Source organism: Lotus japonicus, chromosome 4 (assembly GCF_012489685.1).
Source record: "Lotus japonicus ecotype B-129 chromosome 4, LjGifu_v1.2".
In the NCBI taxonomy this organism is placed as follows: Eukaryota; Viridiplantae; Streptophyta; class Magnoliopsida; order Fabales; family Fabaceae; genus Lotus; species Lotus japonicus.
The window spans coordinates 72916760-72934905 of NC_080044.1; the positions used below are offsets into that span (position 1 = coordinate 72916760).

The following is an 18146-nucleotide window of genomic DNA, read 5'->3' on the forward strand; positions in this document are numbered from 1 at the left end:
TGTATCGCCGGAATCGTTTCTTGGACTAAATCGCGCGATACGAACACAGCTTGGATCCGAGTCGGATCCCGCGATCCGGTTTGAATTTTTGAACGTGTTTCAGGCTTTTTAAAAGAAAAAAACATATCAAAATGTCGTTTCATCTTTTTCTCTGTTTCACGTAATTACGTTGCTCCTGTTCTCTGTTTCACGTTGCTTGCTGCCCCTGTTCTGTTCTCTGTTTCACGCTTGCTACCCATTCACAGAGTTGTTTTCTTGTTCCTCTGTTTCATGAATCAAGATTGCTGCCTTGCTGCCCCTGTGATGTTGACCTAGGGGATGATTGATGATTGATTTAACTAGTTTGAACTTTGAATTATATTTTAATTGCTTGCATTTAGTCATTTTATTGATGTTTAGTACTTTAGTTTGGCTTATGGCTTGGAATTAGGTTGAACTTGAACTTTGTGAGACTACTTTTCTACTTATGACTTGGATCTTTGATTATTTTGAACTATATTTATATGATATATTAGTATATTATTTAATTTATGACTTAAATTTTTTTGTGTCCGTATCTTACGATACACATTACGATACGATACGCGACACAGAATTAGGGTCTAGTGATACACGATACGTATCTCGATTTGACTACCTTGCTACTTGTTGCCACTGTGATCTCCATGTTTTTAGTTGACAAGTTTGGTAGAAGAAAATTCTTTATGGAAGCTGGTTTTGAAATGATATGCTGCATGGTAACTAACTACATTTTGTCCTATATAGTATATAGCATGTTTGGATCAGCTTATTTTTCATCATAAACAAGTTTGACTCCCAGAAACAAGCTTCAACCCATAATCGATTCTGACTTTAGAATTGATTTTAAGTGCATGTTTGGAAATTCTTCTACAATTGATTCTAAAGTTGGAATCAATTTAACGGTAGAATTGATTCTGATTTAAAAGTTGATCTAAACATGCTATTAGTCTCATTCAACAAATGCTATACTAACCAGTGCTTTTATTGAATTGTTTATTTGACTTTATTTTTGTTGATTTGCAGATTTGTATTGCTGTGGTTTTGGCTCTGGAGTTTGGACATGGTAAAGAGCTCTATAAAGGAGTTAGTACCTTCCTTGTTGTGGTGATTTTCTTGTTTGTGTTGGCATATGGAAGATCTTGGGGTCCCCTAGGGTGGTTGGTTCCAAGTGAGTTGTTTCCATTGGAGATAAGGTCAGCTCCACAGAGTATTGTGGTCTGTGTCAACATGATCTTCACTGCTCTTGTTGCACAATTGTTTCTCGTGTCACTCTGTCACCTCAAATATGGGATCTTTTTGCTGTTTGGTGGCTTAATTGTGGTCATGAGTTGCTTTATCTTCTTCCTTTTGCCGGAAACAAAACAAGTTCCAATCGAGGAGATTTATCTTCTTTTTGAAGACCACTGGTTCTGGAAGAAATTTGTGAGGACAGACCAAGATCTTGAGCATCAAATGGAAAGCCAACAACTTTTTAACATTCCCAACAAGATAGATTGAACATTTTTAGTTTCTCCTTTTGTTTTTGGTCAATTGTGTATGCTTTCTTTATAAGCATTTCTTTTAAATATGGTCGGTTTAATGATTATTGACTCTATTTTCTTCAACAACGAGAACCTTTTAATACTAAAAAGACCATTTAGGCATTTAAGCGATGTTTAAATTGATAGAAGAATAAAATACTAGTTAACAGCTACTACTCTTCGAATTATTTATAATATAATATAATGAAATACTTTTTTTTTGTAGATCTAGAATGACTTTCTATTTGTTTTTTTTTATACATAGTGGGCTTTCAATTTGTTAAGTAGATAACAATTAAGCGTTATATTATTTCAGAAGTGGGCTTTCTATTTGTTTTTTTGATACATCAGAAGTGGGCTTACAATCTATTAACAATTAAGCTTTGAAAAAAAGAAAGGGAAGAACAATTAAGGGAAAAACACTAGTTAAAAATAAAAGTACTCAAATACTAAGCAACAGTACAGCTTTACTCAGCAGTAAAAGTGAAATTACATTACAATATTAATAAACTCCATGTATCCCCAGCTACTACAGTGAAGAATGAAGATAGTGATACTAAGCAGTAAAAGTGAAATTACATCAAAATACTAATAGACTCCATGATGTGATACTAAGCAGTAAAAGTGAAATTACATCAAAATACTAATAAGCTACTACAGTAATACTAAGCAGTAAAAGTGAAAAGAAGGATGAAGATAGTGAAATGAAGATGAAAATACTAAGCAGTAAAAGTGAAATGAAGGATGAAGATAGTGAAATGAAGATGAAAATACTAAGCAGTATCAAAATACTAATAAACTCCATGAATCCGCAGCCACCTCGCTCAAGCTCGTTACCACCGCCTTACCACCGCCATGAACTAAGTCACCAGTCACCACACTAAAAATCAAATGTGTAAAAGTGAAATAAAAAACAGATCCGTAATTAAATTAACCACATAACTTGATGAGAACATAACTTGATGATTTACGCATGTACCTTTATTTTTCAGTACGTTCGTCCGACCACCCCTCTCGTGCATAACAACCATAAGAAGCTTAAAAAACTCGGAGAAAATAAGGAAAAACCACCTATCAAAAAAGCTGGGATGTGCACATAATATGGTGAAACTCCTTTAATCGCCAGGTAATTAGCATCAGCTAACTTAGGTGAAAATGCGAACCCATATCCCATAGCAGCAGCATGAACGGGCCCAAGAACTTCAGTCTTTAGCTTTGTCTCCACGGCCTCAATAGCAACACCGAGATACGTCATGAACATAAAGAAGATAAATGCCATAATAGCTTCATCCAGCGCATCCGATTCCCAATCAGTTGGTTTGTGTGGGAGTGGGGATGCTGATCTTGGTGGGGGTGGGATAGACAGATAACCAGCATTCACATTCATGAAGTAGGCGAGAGTAAAGGTATAGAGCTTACCCATGAATTTCCAAAGAGATTTGTCGAACAAAGATTTAAATTCAACACATTTGGTCCAAAGTACTGATATCCATATAAAAAATGCAGCAACCAGGAGAGTGACTACACCATTGATGGTGTATCCAAATCTGAGGCTAGAAGCTTTGACGTTGAGAACACGATAAAGGGGACCCAGACCGATCACAACAAGCATAAGCATGATAGAACAGCATAAGAATGTTTTCTCGTAGAATTTTATGGAGCACATGATTGATGGGAGAACAACAGGTTTTCTCTGATATGTTAGTGTAGCCGTGTAGGTGACATATATGTTTGACATTCATAAATTTCTCTATTTTATTCAAATGTTGACCGTTTGATATATATTCTGTCACCATCAAATAGTACGTGCATTATCGCACGTATCGCACGTATTATTCTATTAGACTGTTTCATGACATCTTCATTAATAAGACCATATACAATGGTTAAACAAAAAATGTTTTGTTTAACCATTTTCTACCCCACTTTTTCTCTTCCCAACACTCCACATCATTTTCTCTCTCTAATTCAACAAACTCTCAACAATTACTCACTCCAATGGTTTTACTTAACTCTCAACACCCTACCCCACCACTCACCCTACCCCACCACTTTTTTATTTCACATTTTTATTTAATTTTATATTTTTGTTTTTATAATTACATAAAATTACAATTATCGATTTAAATTAAATTAAAACAATAAACACTTAACAATTTTTTTTTAAATATAGACTATAATTCTAGGTGTTGAAATGGTGATTGTTGGGATCCATTTCAATACAAATACTAATATATATAGATAAATAAGATAGTGAGAGAGATAAAGAGAGTGAAAAAACTTGGTTTTTTTTTCTGTGTCCAAATCAAACGAACCAAGTCTCTATTTATAGAGGAAAAAAATCATGAATTTTGGTATAATTTTTTTTTTCAGAAAATATTTTTTTTGATGAAATAATCGAGTTTAAAAGATAAGGAAAAACGAAATCTGGAGCAACCAATCAGAACGAGCCACGTGTCAGGAGCAAAAAAAAAAAAATTTCTCTTTCCTGCAGACAAGGCGCGTCTGCGCGTGTGGCACACGCGCCTGCGGTGGCCATTGGCCTCGCGCCACGTGGCACACCGCATGCTCTTTAAACTTGTTGAAAATCTTCAACAAATTTTTTTTCTCTCCCCCCTTTCAACAAACTTCAACAACCATTAAACCATTTCAACAAAATTCAACATACTTAAACAATGGTTTCAACCATCCATTGTATATGGTCTAAGATTACTCAGATTCTATATTTAATTGGTTTCATAGCATGACACCATCCATCCCCCAATTAAAAATTAAAATAAAAAAATGTTGAAAGCTACTCTTCATTGATACCTCACGTCAGACAAATAAACACTTGTACTATATTTGAAAGCATGTAAAATAAAGTTGTACAGTTTAATTAAGGCTAAAATGCACTTTTGGCCCATGATGTTTTAAGTTTATGCAAATTCTGCCCCTACTTTATTTTTGTCGATGTTTCTACCCCTCATGTTTTCAAACAGTGCATCCCTGACGGAGGGTAGACGATGCACTGTTTGAAAACATGAGGGGTAGACGATGCACTGTTTGAAAACATGAGGGGTAGAAACATCGACAAAAATAAAGTAGGGGCAGAATTTGCACAAACTTAAAACATCAGGGGCCAAAAATGCTTTTTAGCCTATAATTAATTTGTCAAATTTAGCTGCTACATTATTATTATTATTATTATTATTATTATTATTATAAACTAAAACGTCTAAATGAAATTAAGAAAACAACAAAAAGAGCATTAGGGACCACAATCTCTGTGAAAAGTAAGAGCAGCACAAGACAAGAGAGAGATACCATATACTTTAAGACGTATTAGTCAAGCAACGGTTCGAAGACGTATTAGTCAAGCAACGGTTCGGTTCGGGCCAAAAAGTCCTGATCCAACTTAAACCGAACACATATATAGAGAAGAAGAAGAAGCGTAACAACAAAAAAAAAAGACTGCTTGCATGTTTTAATCTATTCTTATCAGAAAGTGCTTGGGCATTAGTGCCTTGGCTTATTCCCCTTTTAATATTAGATAATAAATGGGATTGGAAATGTCTGCATACTTTTATTTGATGTGACAATTGCTTTTAGGTTTGTAGACTTTTGTACACAAGGAACTAGGAGTGGCAATGGTAATATGTAGAAGTCATCATTAAAAACTAATAAGATTTGAAATATAAAATAGACTCTTTGTCTCAATAATGTTATTTACACACCTCTCATTCGAGGTGGAAGAGGTGGAATGAAGAAAGAGATATGAAGAAAAGAAAAAGTAAGAGAGAGAAAGTATGAGATGTGATAGATGATAAGATGAGAGAGATAGAAATAAAAAGAGGTGGAAATGAAGTGTTTAAAAAATGAGGTGTGTATATATCATTACTCCTCTTTGTGTTGTTGTTTCTTGGTCACTGCTTTGCCTGTTGCGCACCCTTTACTTCTTGTTTTTCCTTTTCTAGGCTACAAATGTATCATATGAGAATGACATAACTTAAAAATTGGTTGAAATTTTAAATTATAAAAAGTGAATTATATCGTGATTCCTTCCATTCCATATTTGTCTATATAACTTAATTCACTTTTGGAAATGATACAATACACTTCACATGCAGAGCAGAACAAACCAGAAGGAATCACCTGACTTATTATTATACTAAATAACAAGACTTGCACTTGCAGACACATTTCTTTCTTCACCTGATCACCTCTTTTACTTCTAGACAGATTACACACACACACACACACACACACAAATGTGTAACAAAAGGCAGCACCCAGAGCAAGCAGTCAAAGACTCTTCATTATTATTATGCTATTATGAAAAAGTATACAAAAGGTCTAGTGGCCCAAAGAATGAGGAAAAGGAATGGGATGAGCAAATTCAAGACATTATGCTATTATGAAAAAAGACTCTTCATTATTATTATGCTATTATGAAAAAAGTATACAAAAGGTCATCTAATGCAATGATAAACACAAATGGTCAAGTGCCACTCGTGGTCAGCCCGAGATGGATCTTTATAAACAGAAAATGATCTTATATGACAAAATATACCTACAATTGCCTACTGATTCCATAACATGATATCAGAGCTGGTCTGATCCAAGCCATGACTTCCGCTTCTCAACCTATTTGCTCCATCTTCTTAGAACTATTTACAAACGTTGCACTTTTATCAAACCCCTCCAGCAAAAGAATCCGCACAGCTTCTAATCCATGTTGTAATGTAAAATCCAACTGAAAATTTATTAAGGTTTAGGACTCTCATGTGCCAACTTATCAGTTCAAAATGAAAAGAAAATAAATGCCTACCTCTTCTCTTTCCTGTTTAGTGAATGAGCGAAGAACAAATGCCACTGGATCCATTTTGCCAGGAGGCCGTCCAATGCCTAATAAAATTAAAGCAAAATGAGAATTAGATATTACAAATTTTATCATATAAATGAATGTTATAATCCTAGAAACGATATGAACATACCAATTCTTAAACGGGGAAAACCAAGATTCCCTTTAAAGTGATTAATAACACTCTTCATTCTGCCAAATAGCAAGGAGAACAAAAATAGTGAGGCTTCATTTCTCTTCCGTTTAACAACAAACACGATCAATATAAAATAGTACAGGCTTGTTGTATGTCTTCAACCGCCTTTCAAAATATAGAGAGATGACGACAATGACTTTCCTAAACATGCATGGCATATGCTGAACTACGCAAAGCAAATTAAAATACAAAAGGCTAGGTTAACAGAAGGAATCAATTTCAGAGGGTCCTGCACAAAATAGTGCTTGGAATGATGGGACAAGGAAGCTAATTTATCGACACCACATATAATTTCAGCAGAGAAAGGAAGGTGTTTACGTTTTCATATTGTAATTCTCGCTCTCTATATGCTTGCTATGCATATTGTCTTAGTCACACAACACAGCTACTCAAATACACTTTGCCCCAAGAGAAAGGGAGGAGATTATTGTGAACATTAGCCAAAGATCAAAAAACTTAGCCACATCCAATGACAACAAATAGTTACTATCCAAGATCCAAGATAAGGCATAAAAATGTGAAAGCCTAGCATCTCACAACCATCAATAATCTTTGGTTTGATCCAGTTGATAGCATAAAAAATGATTTTGCAGCAATGCATTCTTCAAGTAGAGCATTGTCAGATCAGTGACCCAGATTGTGGGTGAGAATAAAGAAGGAAGAAAAACATGGCATTTATACTTTAAGAAATGTTAAGATTTAAGAAACTTGGCCATGATATTCAGAACAACAGTGGACATGTTAATTTATGAACTTCTTTTTTTGAAACAAATTTATGAACTTAATAGGATGTCAAACCAAAGTATATTTTAGTTACCCATTGTGACCTCCATGTCCACCCTTTGGTAGCAGCCGCAATTTAGCAAAAGGCAAATCCATGTCATCAAAGATCTGAAAAAGAAAATTATTAACTGAACACTCGGGAAGATCATCCTTCCACATTTTCTTCATCACTAGCAAATAAAAAGAACAAAGTAGTCATAGCATATATACTATACCACGAGCACTTGCTTCACTGGAATCTTGTAATATGAAACTATGGCCCCAACCTTCAAAATAGATTTCAACGTCAGCCAATCAGCATCAAAACAGAAATCTTTATTTCAGTAAAATCTTAAGAAGCACAGGTAAGAAATAGAACAAGGACATGATAGGAACTGAAAATGGATCGGGGTACAGGGCAAATGTTTGAAATTATAGGAATATGGCGTTACAGTAGTACACAACATATAAAATCAGCATAGCATGGACATAACAGAAAAAATCTTAAATCAAAAAGAGAATTGATGTTTTAATCTAGCATGATTTCTTGTAAAGATAATAAATGCATATGGTATTCCCATCTGTATTGGTATAAAAAAAACCTAAAAAAATGTAGAATGTACGTTAGGAGCATCCAAAGTGTTTAAGTATATCGGTACTATTTTCAAGTGTCTGGCTACCAATGGTCAAATCCCTGACTATCAATAACTACAAAGCACTACTGCTTCATCATGGCTACTCTAAGGGGTGTCAAATGTGAAATGTCAAATACCAAAGTGAAAAAAAGAATTACTAATGTTCGAACTCTTGTGGATTCCTCCATTCTCTGACAAGTTGAGACACTTTGTTGGACAGTCACTCATATATAGAAATTAGAAATAAGAGTTTCTATGCAAATCTCTAGCCCAGCTATTTAAATAAAAAATCAAATGGATTCCTATAATTTTATATTTCAGCAATGTTTTCTGGTCCATATGCACCTTAATCAGACCATAATTAATTTTGCTAGGTTCAGAGAACTGTAATTTTGTTGATGATGTTTCCTCCCCAGTTATTCATCATTTTGTAACTACGAAATTTGAGCATTCGGCAAAAAAAATTCCATATACAGAATCAAGTCACATGAGAAAATGTTTTTTGAACACTTCTCTTAGCATTGCTATCCTACCCTATCATTACATCTAAAGATTCTACAGAATGCAGACTTACAGATTCACCGCTTAAATTCATATAAGTCTGTGGTTTTGCAAGTATAACCGGTACATCACCAATAACACCTGCAATAAGAAAACAATACAAACACTTAAATTATCACAACATGGACACCAAAACTGAAAGAACTGAAGATAAATAAATACATTTTGATGCTAATCACAAATTAATCAGAGAGCGAAAATTCGGTTATTTTTTTACCTTTTCCAAACAGGGCCTTGAAAGAAACACTGTTGATAGATATCCCTTCAGCTTCAGCAATAGTATCAACCATCTCAAATCCCACCTGAAACAAAATTCCAAAATCCCATTCAGCTATGCAGCACAGTCAGCAGTTCAATAATCAAAATCATACATGAATTAACAATGAGTTACTGTTACTGACATTGTGGCGGGTAGAAGCGTACTTCTTCCCGGGATTTCCGAGGCCAACGATTAACCAAGGTTCCTTCTTCTTGGGCTGTATGGTGGGTGATGCAGCGGTGGTTATGGAAGCTGAGGAATTCTGAGGAGACATGATGCAGGAGGAAGAAGAAGAGAGATACATGAGGGGTTTTGAGAATCGGCGCCACCTTGGGAAGTTGAATGATGATACCGAACAAGTAGCGACGTTCATGGTTCCTTCGAGGAAATTGGATATGGAAAATAGATAAAAACAATATTCAAAACGCCGTTGCCGGGGATCGAACCCGGGTCACCCGCGTGACAGGCGGGAATACTTACCACTATACTACAACGACTCAGTTGATGATTAAGCTTAACCAAACCTAGTTTTATCTGTCTAACTACAACAATCATATTGCCATTCATATTTTTCAATAATATCATTATGGTATAATCATACTATGATGAGGCTTTATATTTATAATATGCTAGAAATACAGGGGTTTCTATCCACAATTTTCAATAATATGATTCTAATTATGATTCATTAGGCACATGTGAATTTATTATATGTTCAAAGTTTAAATAGTTATGATAACATTAATGGAGAAAGTTAGCAATGAAAGATGGTTGGATCCTTAAGTAAGTTGATACTTGATACAACTCTAGTTGAAATATAATAAAGTTGGGTAAATTTATCCCCCGTTACTCATTTTTGTTAATATATTTAGGGATGAGTGAAACCTGCCTCATTCCACCTAATCTTGTCTAAATTACTTGAGTTTGGTATAACCTTATTCCACAAGAAATCATAATGTTAAGATGATCTTATATAGTTTATGTTTGTTTGTAGTCAAATTTGATAGAGACACACGTTTTCGTAATCCTTGCTGAGAGATGAATTGACATTGAAAGTACTTTCGACAAGTCAAAATATTAATGCAAACACATTCATAAACACTCAACATCAAGTCGATGACGTGTTTAAATCAATTTTCTAGTTACTAATTGTGTGAACTTTTTTCCACTTACTCCAGCTCTACTTTAAGTCAATCAACTTATATTCCACTTAGATCATCAGGTTTCTACACCTCTAAAGAATTGTTCTGATAAAAAATTAGAACCGGATGAGACATAAAATCCATCTCAACCCATCTAGTGCACTCTCTTGAATTTAGACTGTGATTAACCATGGAAGCAGAAATGTTGGAGGGAATGTAAATGGTGCAACGGACCATATTGCAAAGTATAGGAAGGTAATCCTCTGTTTCTTTTATATTAATGTTTCGCATTTTTTCAATTAAAAATGAATACTTCAAAGAAGAAAAACAATCAATAAGGAAGATGTTTTCTCTCTGAAGTTCATGGTTAAACCCTGCATCAGCATGGACACGACGTCGACAAATCCATCTGAGAGACACGGGAACGAAAGCCTAACACCAGAAAGAACCTCTATATTTCATTGCATCAATATATATATCAGAACAAAACACTGTTGTTATATGTACAAGACACTTGATATTATTAGAATATTGACAATTTGTTTTCATTCCATCTGAAAACTGACTACAGAAAATAAGTTGTATATCCACTAAGGTCCACGCGGAAGATCAACCTTCCTCGCTCCGATCAGAGGTTCCTCTGGGCCATGGCTGAATGGAATGAAAAGGACGAGAGTAAGTGAAATTCATGTGTAGAAGTCATAACAACGAAGTTTATCATCAGATATATACCTAAGATAACTCAGAGCCGACATTCGATAGAGACAGGTAAAGACCAACATATGCAGCCCGATGGTATAAAAGAATGCAAAGGTACGGGCATACCTGCAAGAGCATTCTTAATCAAATAACTATTCACATAAACAAACAGCAATAGTTAAAATTACCATTTGGAAGGATGTATCATTATCATTGTATTACAAGGACTTGAAAAGTTTTCTCCCTCAATCACAATACCAAACAGATGAACAGATCATTCAAACAGGAGAAATTAGAAACATTGGAATTGGAGAGCATATGCAATGAGGCAGAAGCTTACTTGTTACCAAGAAGAAAACGTCCGCTGCTGAGTGTGATTCTGTCCCTGAATCCCAACTCCTTGTATCTTTGATCCCTTTCCTAATTTCATGTAGCACAGATAGATCTGCTTAAAACCAGAATTGAATGGTATTTGATTGAAAATAAAGCATATATAGTGAGAGCTCAACTTTTCGTGTTTCTAAGATCAACCCAATTCCTTGCTCCACTCTCCGTGCAAGGTAAAGTGGGGGATGATATAAGGAGATTTAAACAGAATAATTTCTCATAAACAAATCCCCTAGTACCAGTGTTCAATTGCTTCAACAAAAGCTATTTAACGAATGGAAGTTCGGTCTTTCTCATGTACTGAAACAAAAGTTCGGATTTTCTCTGTAGAAGTAGTTTCCTTACTGTATATATTAATCATTACTATTTATACTATTGCACTAATCTTTGTACTACTGTAACATGAACATAAATATGATACTAGGTGACACAGATGTTCACTCTCATACACATTACGTGAGGATTCCTTTTGATTCTTTCTCTCTCCACTCTTTCCAACCCATCAAGACATGAGTCATTGTTCCCTGAGCTGATTACTAGTGAAATTCCTATTTTCCAATCTCATTATTGTAACAGAAAACTTCATATTTTAGATAGAAATTATTTTGCAAACACAAACAGTTGTTAGAGTGAAGTTAAGCACTTAAGCTATTAATGAACCTTCTTTTGAAAATCTTACTATATGGTTTTTTTATATTAGGCAGAAAAATTTGCTGAGTCAACTTATACAGACTTCATGTGGCACTAAACAAAAACTTCAAAAAGACGTATACTGATAAAAAGGTAATGACACTTCACTTAGGGGATGTGATGGTATAGAAAATGCCCCACCTTTTTTGAGAATGCAGCAAAAGGATTTATATCATCCTCGTATATCTTCTTGTATTTAGATTCAACATCTGACGTGAAACCACTTTCAAGATCTTCTGCATACTGAACAAAAAATCACAAATAAATCTCCTCTTCAGGATAAACTAGGTTAGGGGAAAAATTTAAGAAAGTAATAGCACGGTGTTTAAATAAAGAGAATTTACATCACCTTTTTAGAACCCCTAGAGACCACTTTCGCCGTATTGTAATCTTGGACATAACGAATCTTCCCATATAGCTTGACATTATCTGCTTTGGTCTTTTCAAGTTCCCCTATTAGTACCCGAATCTTCTCCTTCAACTGCCTTATTTCCTATTAAACGTGAAGAATTCACCCAAGTCCACCATCACAATAAAATCTAAAATTTGATGGAAGTAATGTCAAATAGAAAGAACAGATGAGTGTTCTAAATCGATATTGACTATAAAGATACCTCTTCTGTCTCTCGCAAGCGTATTCTGAATCGATCTCTCTGATTACAGATTACCTTAAGCATTGAGCTCTGATCTTGATCTAAGGCATGCCTTTGATCCATATTCTGATGCAGCAGAAGCAATATAAGAAAACTTAAAGTTTAAGCGAGCAGAAATGAAACTTTATGCAGAAGAAAATCTTCAAAGTGTAGCCAAACAGACACAAGAAAATTATCTAATACAAGAAGAAAATTTTCAATTCTGTCCAAGATCAATAATGATAATTAATTAGGTTTGCTCATAAGAAAACAACAGTGATAAACCACGATCAAGATTATAAATCTTTTCAGTTGCTCATATTCCGCTTCTGTCGAAGAATATGATTCAGAACTAGTGAAGGTTGGTCAAAATAGCATATTGGAAAGAGAAATTCACCTCAGACACCTCACTCCTACCAGCCTCGGATAGATCCCAGTCATCAGGGAATCCTTTATGATCTTTGGAATTAGAACTATAGCCCTGAACCAAAGAGCAGTTAGGTGATTTAATAAATAAAAAGCAGAAGAAAGGAGAAAAATAAAGGGGATTGTCTTCTATTAGTGGTAGATACAGTAATTCAGTAGTAGTTGTTCCAAACCTTTAATATATCATCTTCCAACTTTTGTATCAGTTTTTGTTGTTCATTAACCTTAGTAGTAAGTTCCACTGCCTTCTGTTCTGCTATTTCGAGTGAAGAAGTTTTTTCAGAAAGTTTCACCTGGAAAAATGGTAGAACTACATTTAAATAACAATAGAGATAACACTGGCAGATCATCTCTTGAAAAATAAGTTTTTTCCAATGTTCAATGATCCCACAACATGAGTAAGGGTCAAATGCACAAAGTACAGGAAGCACTATTAGTCCACAGCTTCGTGGGAAACTATACCAAACATAGTTAGAATTATGTGAGTTGATTGATGCTTTACCTATTATTAGTTTCTTAAGAAGATTGGGGATGGGATCAGAAGTCTTAATTGCTTAAGAAATAAGAACCATGTCGTACCTTCAATTGTGTTAGCTCGTGTTCCATTTTTCGGTTCTTATCAAGAAGAAGAGATTCCATCTTGCTCATCTCCTCCCCACTTGTTGCTACTTCCCAGTCTTCAGCCTCAATTGAATTATAACCCACTGCCTGAATGAATAGCCATGAGTAAGATGGACAGTGCAGAGCTGAGTGCCCAAAATGAGAGGTTACGTAAAAGGCCAATATAAAAGAACAATAAATCACCTGCAAAATCTTCACTTTCTTACGCAAATCATCAACCATCTTTTCTGTTGGCCTTGCGTGAAGCTCTTTCCTCATTGCCTCAATAGAAGCCTCCTATATTAAGATAAGGATACCGGAAAAATGTAACCGAACAACTAAAACATAGAACATGCACAATTTAGCAAAATACACTGAAAAAACAATTATAAAAAGCCTTGAAGTCACAAGCAGACACATAATATAATTGTTTATACTATGAGAATTTTATTCTTTTATCGTTAGAGAAGGCTTTACTAACTCATAAAGTGAGGAAATCATACACCAGATCCCACAAAGGAAGTGCATTATGAAGCATTTTCATATCTCAAGTAAGGACAACAAATTCTCATCATCCTAGAAGCAACACTTCATTAAGATCCTCCATGCCCCAATGAGATGAGATAATGTGAACAAGATGGTCAAAAACCACTCGTCAAGAAAAAAAGGTTCAATAATTTGATAAACAGGAAAAGGACAAAAAAAAATTGCATGCGTAAATAGATTTATATACTTTAGTTTTAATTACAAAACAGGACACAGCTACCAGTAGTGCATCTGATTTGGGATTGGGACTGTGGCTCATTCAAAATATAAAAAACCCAAAACATGAGATTGAAATCTTCGGGCATTGACAATCTTTGGTGCAGTCGTCATGAAAAAGCTGTTAAGTTAAATATTTTTTGAACAAGAAAATTAGAACTATGGTCCTTTTTAAAGAATGGTCAGATTGAAATAGATCAAAGAAAATAGAGAGGCAGGATGTAAGGGACTGATATTACACTTGTGATATCACCTTTTCATTGAGCAGTGCAGTAAATTTTTTGACATCTTTCATATGTTCTTCACGTTCATTTGATAAGGTTGTTTCAATATTGTGTAGCTCCATGTTCAATTCAGAGATTTGCCTATCTTTGGCAATTAAAGAATTCTCAAGTGCAACAGTTGAGTCTGAATTATCACTGCAAAAACAAAAATAGTAATATAGTAATAGAAAAAGAAAAAAAACAAGGAAAAGGATTTGGGCAGTCTTTATTAGTAAGTGTGCAAATATAGATAGCCAGGCAGATGGATACACGTTGACTAGCCGTTCACCGAAGAATAAGTTTACTATGACGTGTTCATTATAAAGAATAGAGAGATTAAAAGAGATATTGAATTTGAGCTAGGCGAAATGGATAGCTTTAAGTATAATATAATATGTGAATGGAAAGTGTCTATCAAACTGGAAGTAAAATTTTACCAAATAGCCGTAAGGCCACTGAAGCTTTATGGTGCTAAATTTTGGGTAGAAAATTGCCGACAAAAGCATAAGCTAAAAGTATGATGGCATAAAGTAAACTGATTATATTACTCAAAGATGAAAGTATTTCAGCCAGCCACTCTTATCAAATTGAACTGGGGTTATTTTCAACAATAATCTTTGGAAGGAAAATACCAAAGAATCTTTGGAGGACATGCAAAACTGAATGTGTATTAAAAATAATGCTAGGGATGGGCGTGGTCATAATTAATTCTTTAACTAAAAAAGTGATATGTTTCTTTCCATGATTTTGAAATTGAAAATGAATCCTTTTTTAATTTTAGAAAGGAAAATGTGAATGGGTACAGCTATCGCTGCAAGTTGTTTGTGTTGTTCACATTTGGTGACAGGATATCATTTACCCAAAAAGTAGAAAAAAAGAAGAAGACAGGACCGTCTTACTCTTACCTCTTCTTAATTTCACCATCTTGATTTGTGGTTTGTAACTGAGATCGGAGAACCCCCTGCATGTAAAAAAGGATAACAAGAACAAACAGCAAGACTAGCTCAATATGAAAGTCATCAGCAGCTTGAGACAAAATTCATTCAATCAGAGGGGAAAAAACACAAACATTCCATTTACAGCCATTGATAATAGCCTTTCTGGATAATATAGTCACAGAATCCTATTACTTATACCTATGGGTGGAACTGGAAAGAACATTAAGCATTTAAGATAAAGGGATAATGAGTAAAAGTTTAAAGTAGAATTGTCAGCTGAAATCATGTGCATACAAGATAGCTTACAAAAATCTAGAAGGAATTTAACTGGAAAGGAAAAATATATTGAGAAACCTGTTATGGAAAAAAATCCAAACTCCAGAATAATAATTGACTACAAAAACAAAGTCATTCCAAAAGGAACAATTCTTTCAGGTTTCATATATTGTTTTTGTCACAAAATTGCTCCTGTATTACTTATTTTTCTTTGCGTGGGAAAGGAGTATTCACCAGGGCTTTAGATTGACAACAGCAGAGAAAATTAATTTTTTTCACTATCAGAATAAAAGCAGCAAAGTGTTATAACTTCGGAAGTAGCTAATATGGAGCAAAAACAGAGATAATATTTGTAAATGCTGAGGAAAAAAAGGAGAAAGCCAAAAACATGAAAAAATAAACAATCGAGCATCCTACACATGAACACAAACAATACATTTTGATATCAAAATTTTTTTTGTGAAACATACCTTCTCTCTCTCCAAGCCAAGAAGCATTGTTTGTGCTCGTTCAACTTCATCCATCAGCAGATTGACCTCAGCTTGCTTAGCTGCCCTCTCTTCGTCTGAAATCTCAATAAAAAATATCATTTTCTTCAATATAGAATAATCTTTGAGCAATTATAATTTCAATATGCAGAAAGAAAAGGCACAGTGCTGCAGTCAGACTATATTGTGATATTTGCATTTCAGGTAAAAAAAGCATGGTCAGTGTTTGAAAACTATAAGATTACCAGATTGAGCACGAAGTTCAAACAACTTGTTTTGTGCAAGTTCATGTAATTTCTGCATAGTAGAAACACTTTCTTTTGCACTCTGCAGTTGGTCCTGCAGTAACTGTTCCCTACATATAAAGGAATAATTTCCCTAGGTAAGCAATGACAAGGTAGCGAAAGGATGGTTCCAATATCATAGTCAATGTATAAAGCTGGACAGACAAACAAATTATGTCCACTGTTCTCGTGTATTTAATTGAATATACAAACAACCGATGATACGAACCAAAAAGATACCTTTCTTTTAAAATTTCTAATGTTTTCTGATTCTCTTCTGCCAGATTGCGCTGCTTAATCTCCACAATTTCTTTTACTTTCTCTTCCATCTAACACATAAGTTTAAATGTCAAATAGAAATCTGATGCTTAATCTCCAGGGATGAAACAAACAGCCTATTACTATATGTAATTGTGTACAGTGAGTCAGTGAACACTATCATAAATATTAATAACCTGCAGCTCTAACTGCCTACTTCGTTCTTCAAGTCTTCGTATCGTAGCCTGCTGATTCTTCAAGTGAGTTGCCTCTGTTCTAAATTCCTCAAGCTCAACTTTCATTTTTCGGTTTTCAGATTCGAGCTCAGACATCTTGAGATCTTGCTCCTATCCAAATAAATATATCAAAAAATGAACAAGCAAAATAGGTGGCAATAGCCCAAAAGCAAGCAAGTAGATGCACACAAGTTTCATATATATAACTGTGCAAGCAGGCTAAGTAGAAAATTCTTAAGGGAATCTGAACCAGTATCTATAATCATGTAAACCAACTTCATCTAGCCATTAACTGAAACCCGAAAATATATAATCATAAAGAAAGAGGGGTCAGTTGATATTTAGGAGCAAGACATCATAAGATTTGAGAAATAACTTTTTCTATAGTTTAGATATGAGAAAAAGATATACAGAACCATCTCCTCTCATGCTGTAATACACTAACATAAACATAAAAATCATAGAAGTACTATCATGAAGGTATGAAAAAGAAAAATATGCATTAAAATTGACAGTCATGTTTTTACTGCAAGTTATTGTCATGGAGCATTTAAGTAATGCGGGAACTCACAGCAATTGAGGCAAGAGCTGGATAAGGATCTGGGGCTTCATAGAGCTTTTGATAGATGTTGAGGAAAGCGTTTTCTCCAAACTTTGCTCTCTTCGTAAGATTATCAACCTCTTCCTGATACCCCCTAAGCAAGGTATTAAACAAATTCAACTTATCCTCCGGTGAAGCTTTCTTGAAATCTGTATACAGCATAATGGGAAATCTTTCAGAATTCAGACAAATACTAATGATGAATATCACTGAAGTGAAGATTACGGAAAAGAACGATAATGCAGCTGTGATCACAATGTAAGCCCAAATTATTATACTTAAAATGCTTGTAAGGTGGATTCACAATGTAGCCCTTATGTTATGTGTATCTTTTTGCTATAATCTGGAAATAGTATCGAGTGAAGGTATGCATACTTCTAGTGCTCTCTGCAAGCTTCCGCCTATTTTTCTGACTGTTTTCCTGGTTCTCTGCAATTCGAAGTCCTTGTTCATCCAATATGGATTTCTCCTTCTCCAAGTCAAAATCTGAAAAGAAAAAAAAAATATTATTGCACCACAAGTTTTTCCATTCTGCTTTTGACAATAGTTTTGTGGAGCAGCACAAATTCAAAAAATTGAACCACTGACCAAATCAGTTTCAAAAAAATCACTTAAAACTTATACTCTCTGGATAAACAAATAAACATCATGGGGAAATGACTGAAGC

The 18146-nt window shown here is 34.6% G+C and overlaps 2 protein-coding genes and 1 non-coding gene across 3 annotated transcripts; all 3 read right to left on the reverse strand.

Annotated features, from left to right (window-relative positions):
* Positions 1 to 5913: 5913 nt before the first annotated feature.
* On the reverse strand, positions 5914 to 9248 carry LOC130713320 (peptidyl-tRNA hydrolase, mitochondrial-like; the record flags this gene model as incomplete). The annotated part of the gene is made up of 8 exons (XM_057563095.1): positions 5914 to 6276; positions 6352 to 6428; positions 6518 to 6576; positions 7398 to 7471; positions 7579 to 7629; positions 8552 to 8619; positions 8756 to 8840; positions 8940 to 9248. Coding segments are annotated over 8 exons (837 nt in total), but the record flags the coding sequence as incomplete, so codon positions are not given.
* Positions 9223 to 9294, reverse strand: TRNAD-GUC (transfer RNA aspartic acid (anticodon GUC)). The gene has a single exon. It is a non-coding gene; the product is annotated as a tRNA-Asp (tRNA).
* Positions 9295 to 10381: 1087 nt separating this feature from the next.
* Positions 10382 to 16974, reverse strand: LOC130710316 (protein CASP-like). The gene is made up of 16 exons (XM_057559533.1): positions 16840 to 16974; positions 16625 to 16713; positions 16346 to 16455; positions 16083 to 16177; positions 15304 to 15359; positions 14389 to 14554; positions 13578 to 13670; positions 13353 to 13481; positions 12947 to 13066; positions 12745 to 12828; positions 12330 to 12434; positions 12065 to 12208; positions 11857 to 11958; positions 10979 to 11058; positions 10672 to 10764; positions 10382 to 10590 (listed from the first exon to the last, which is right to left on the reverse strand). Exons 1-16 carry the CDS (start codon positions 16972 to 16974, stop codon positions 10530 to 10532), a joined length of 1662 nt encoding a protein of 553 aa, XP_057415516.1. The 3' UTR covers positions 10382 to 10529.
* Between the last annotated feature and the right edge of the window lie 1172 nt (positions 16975 to 18146).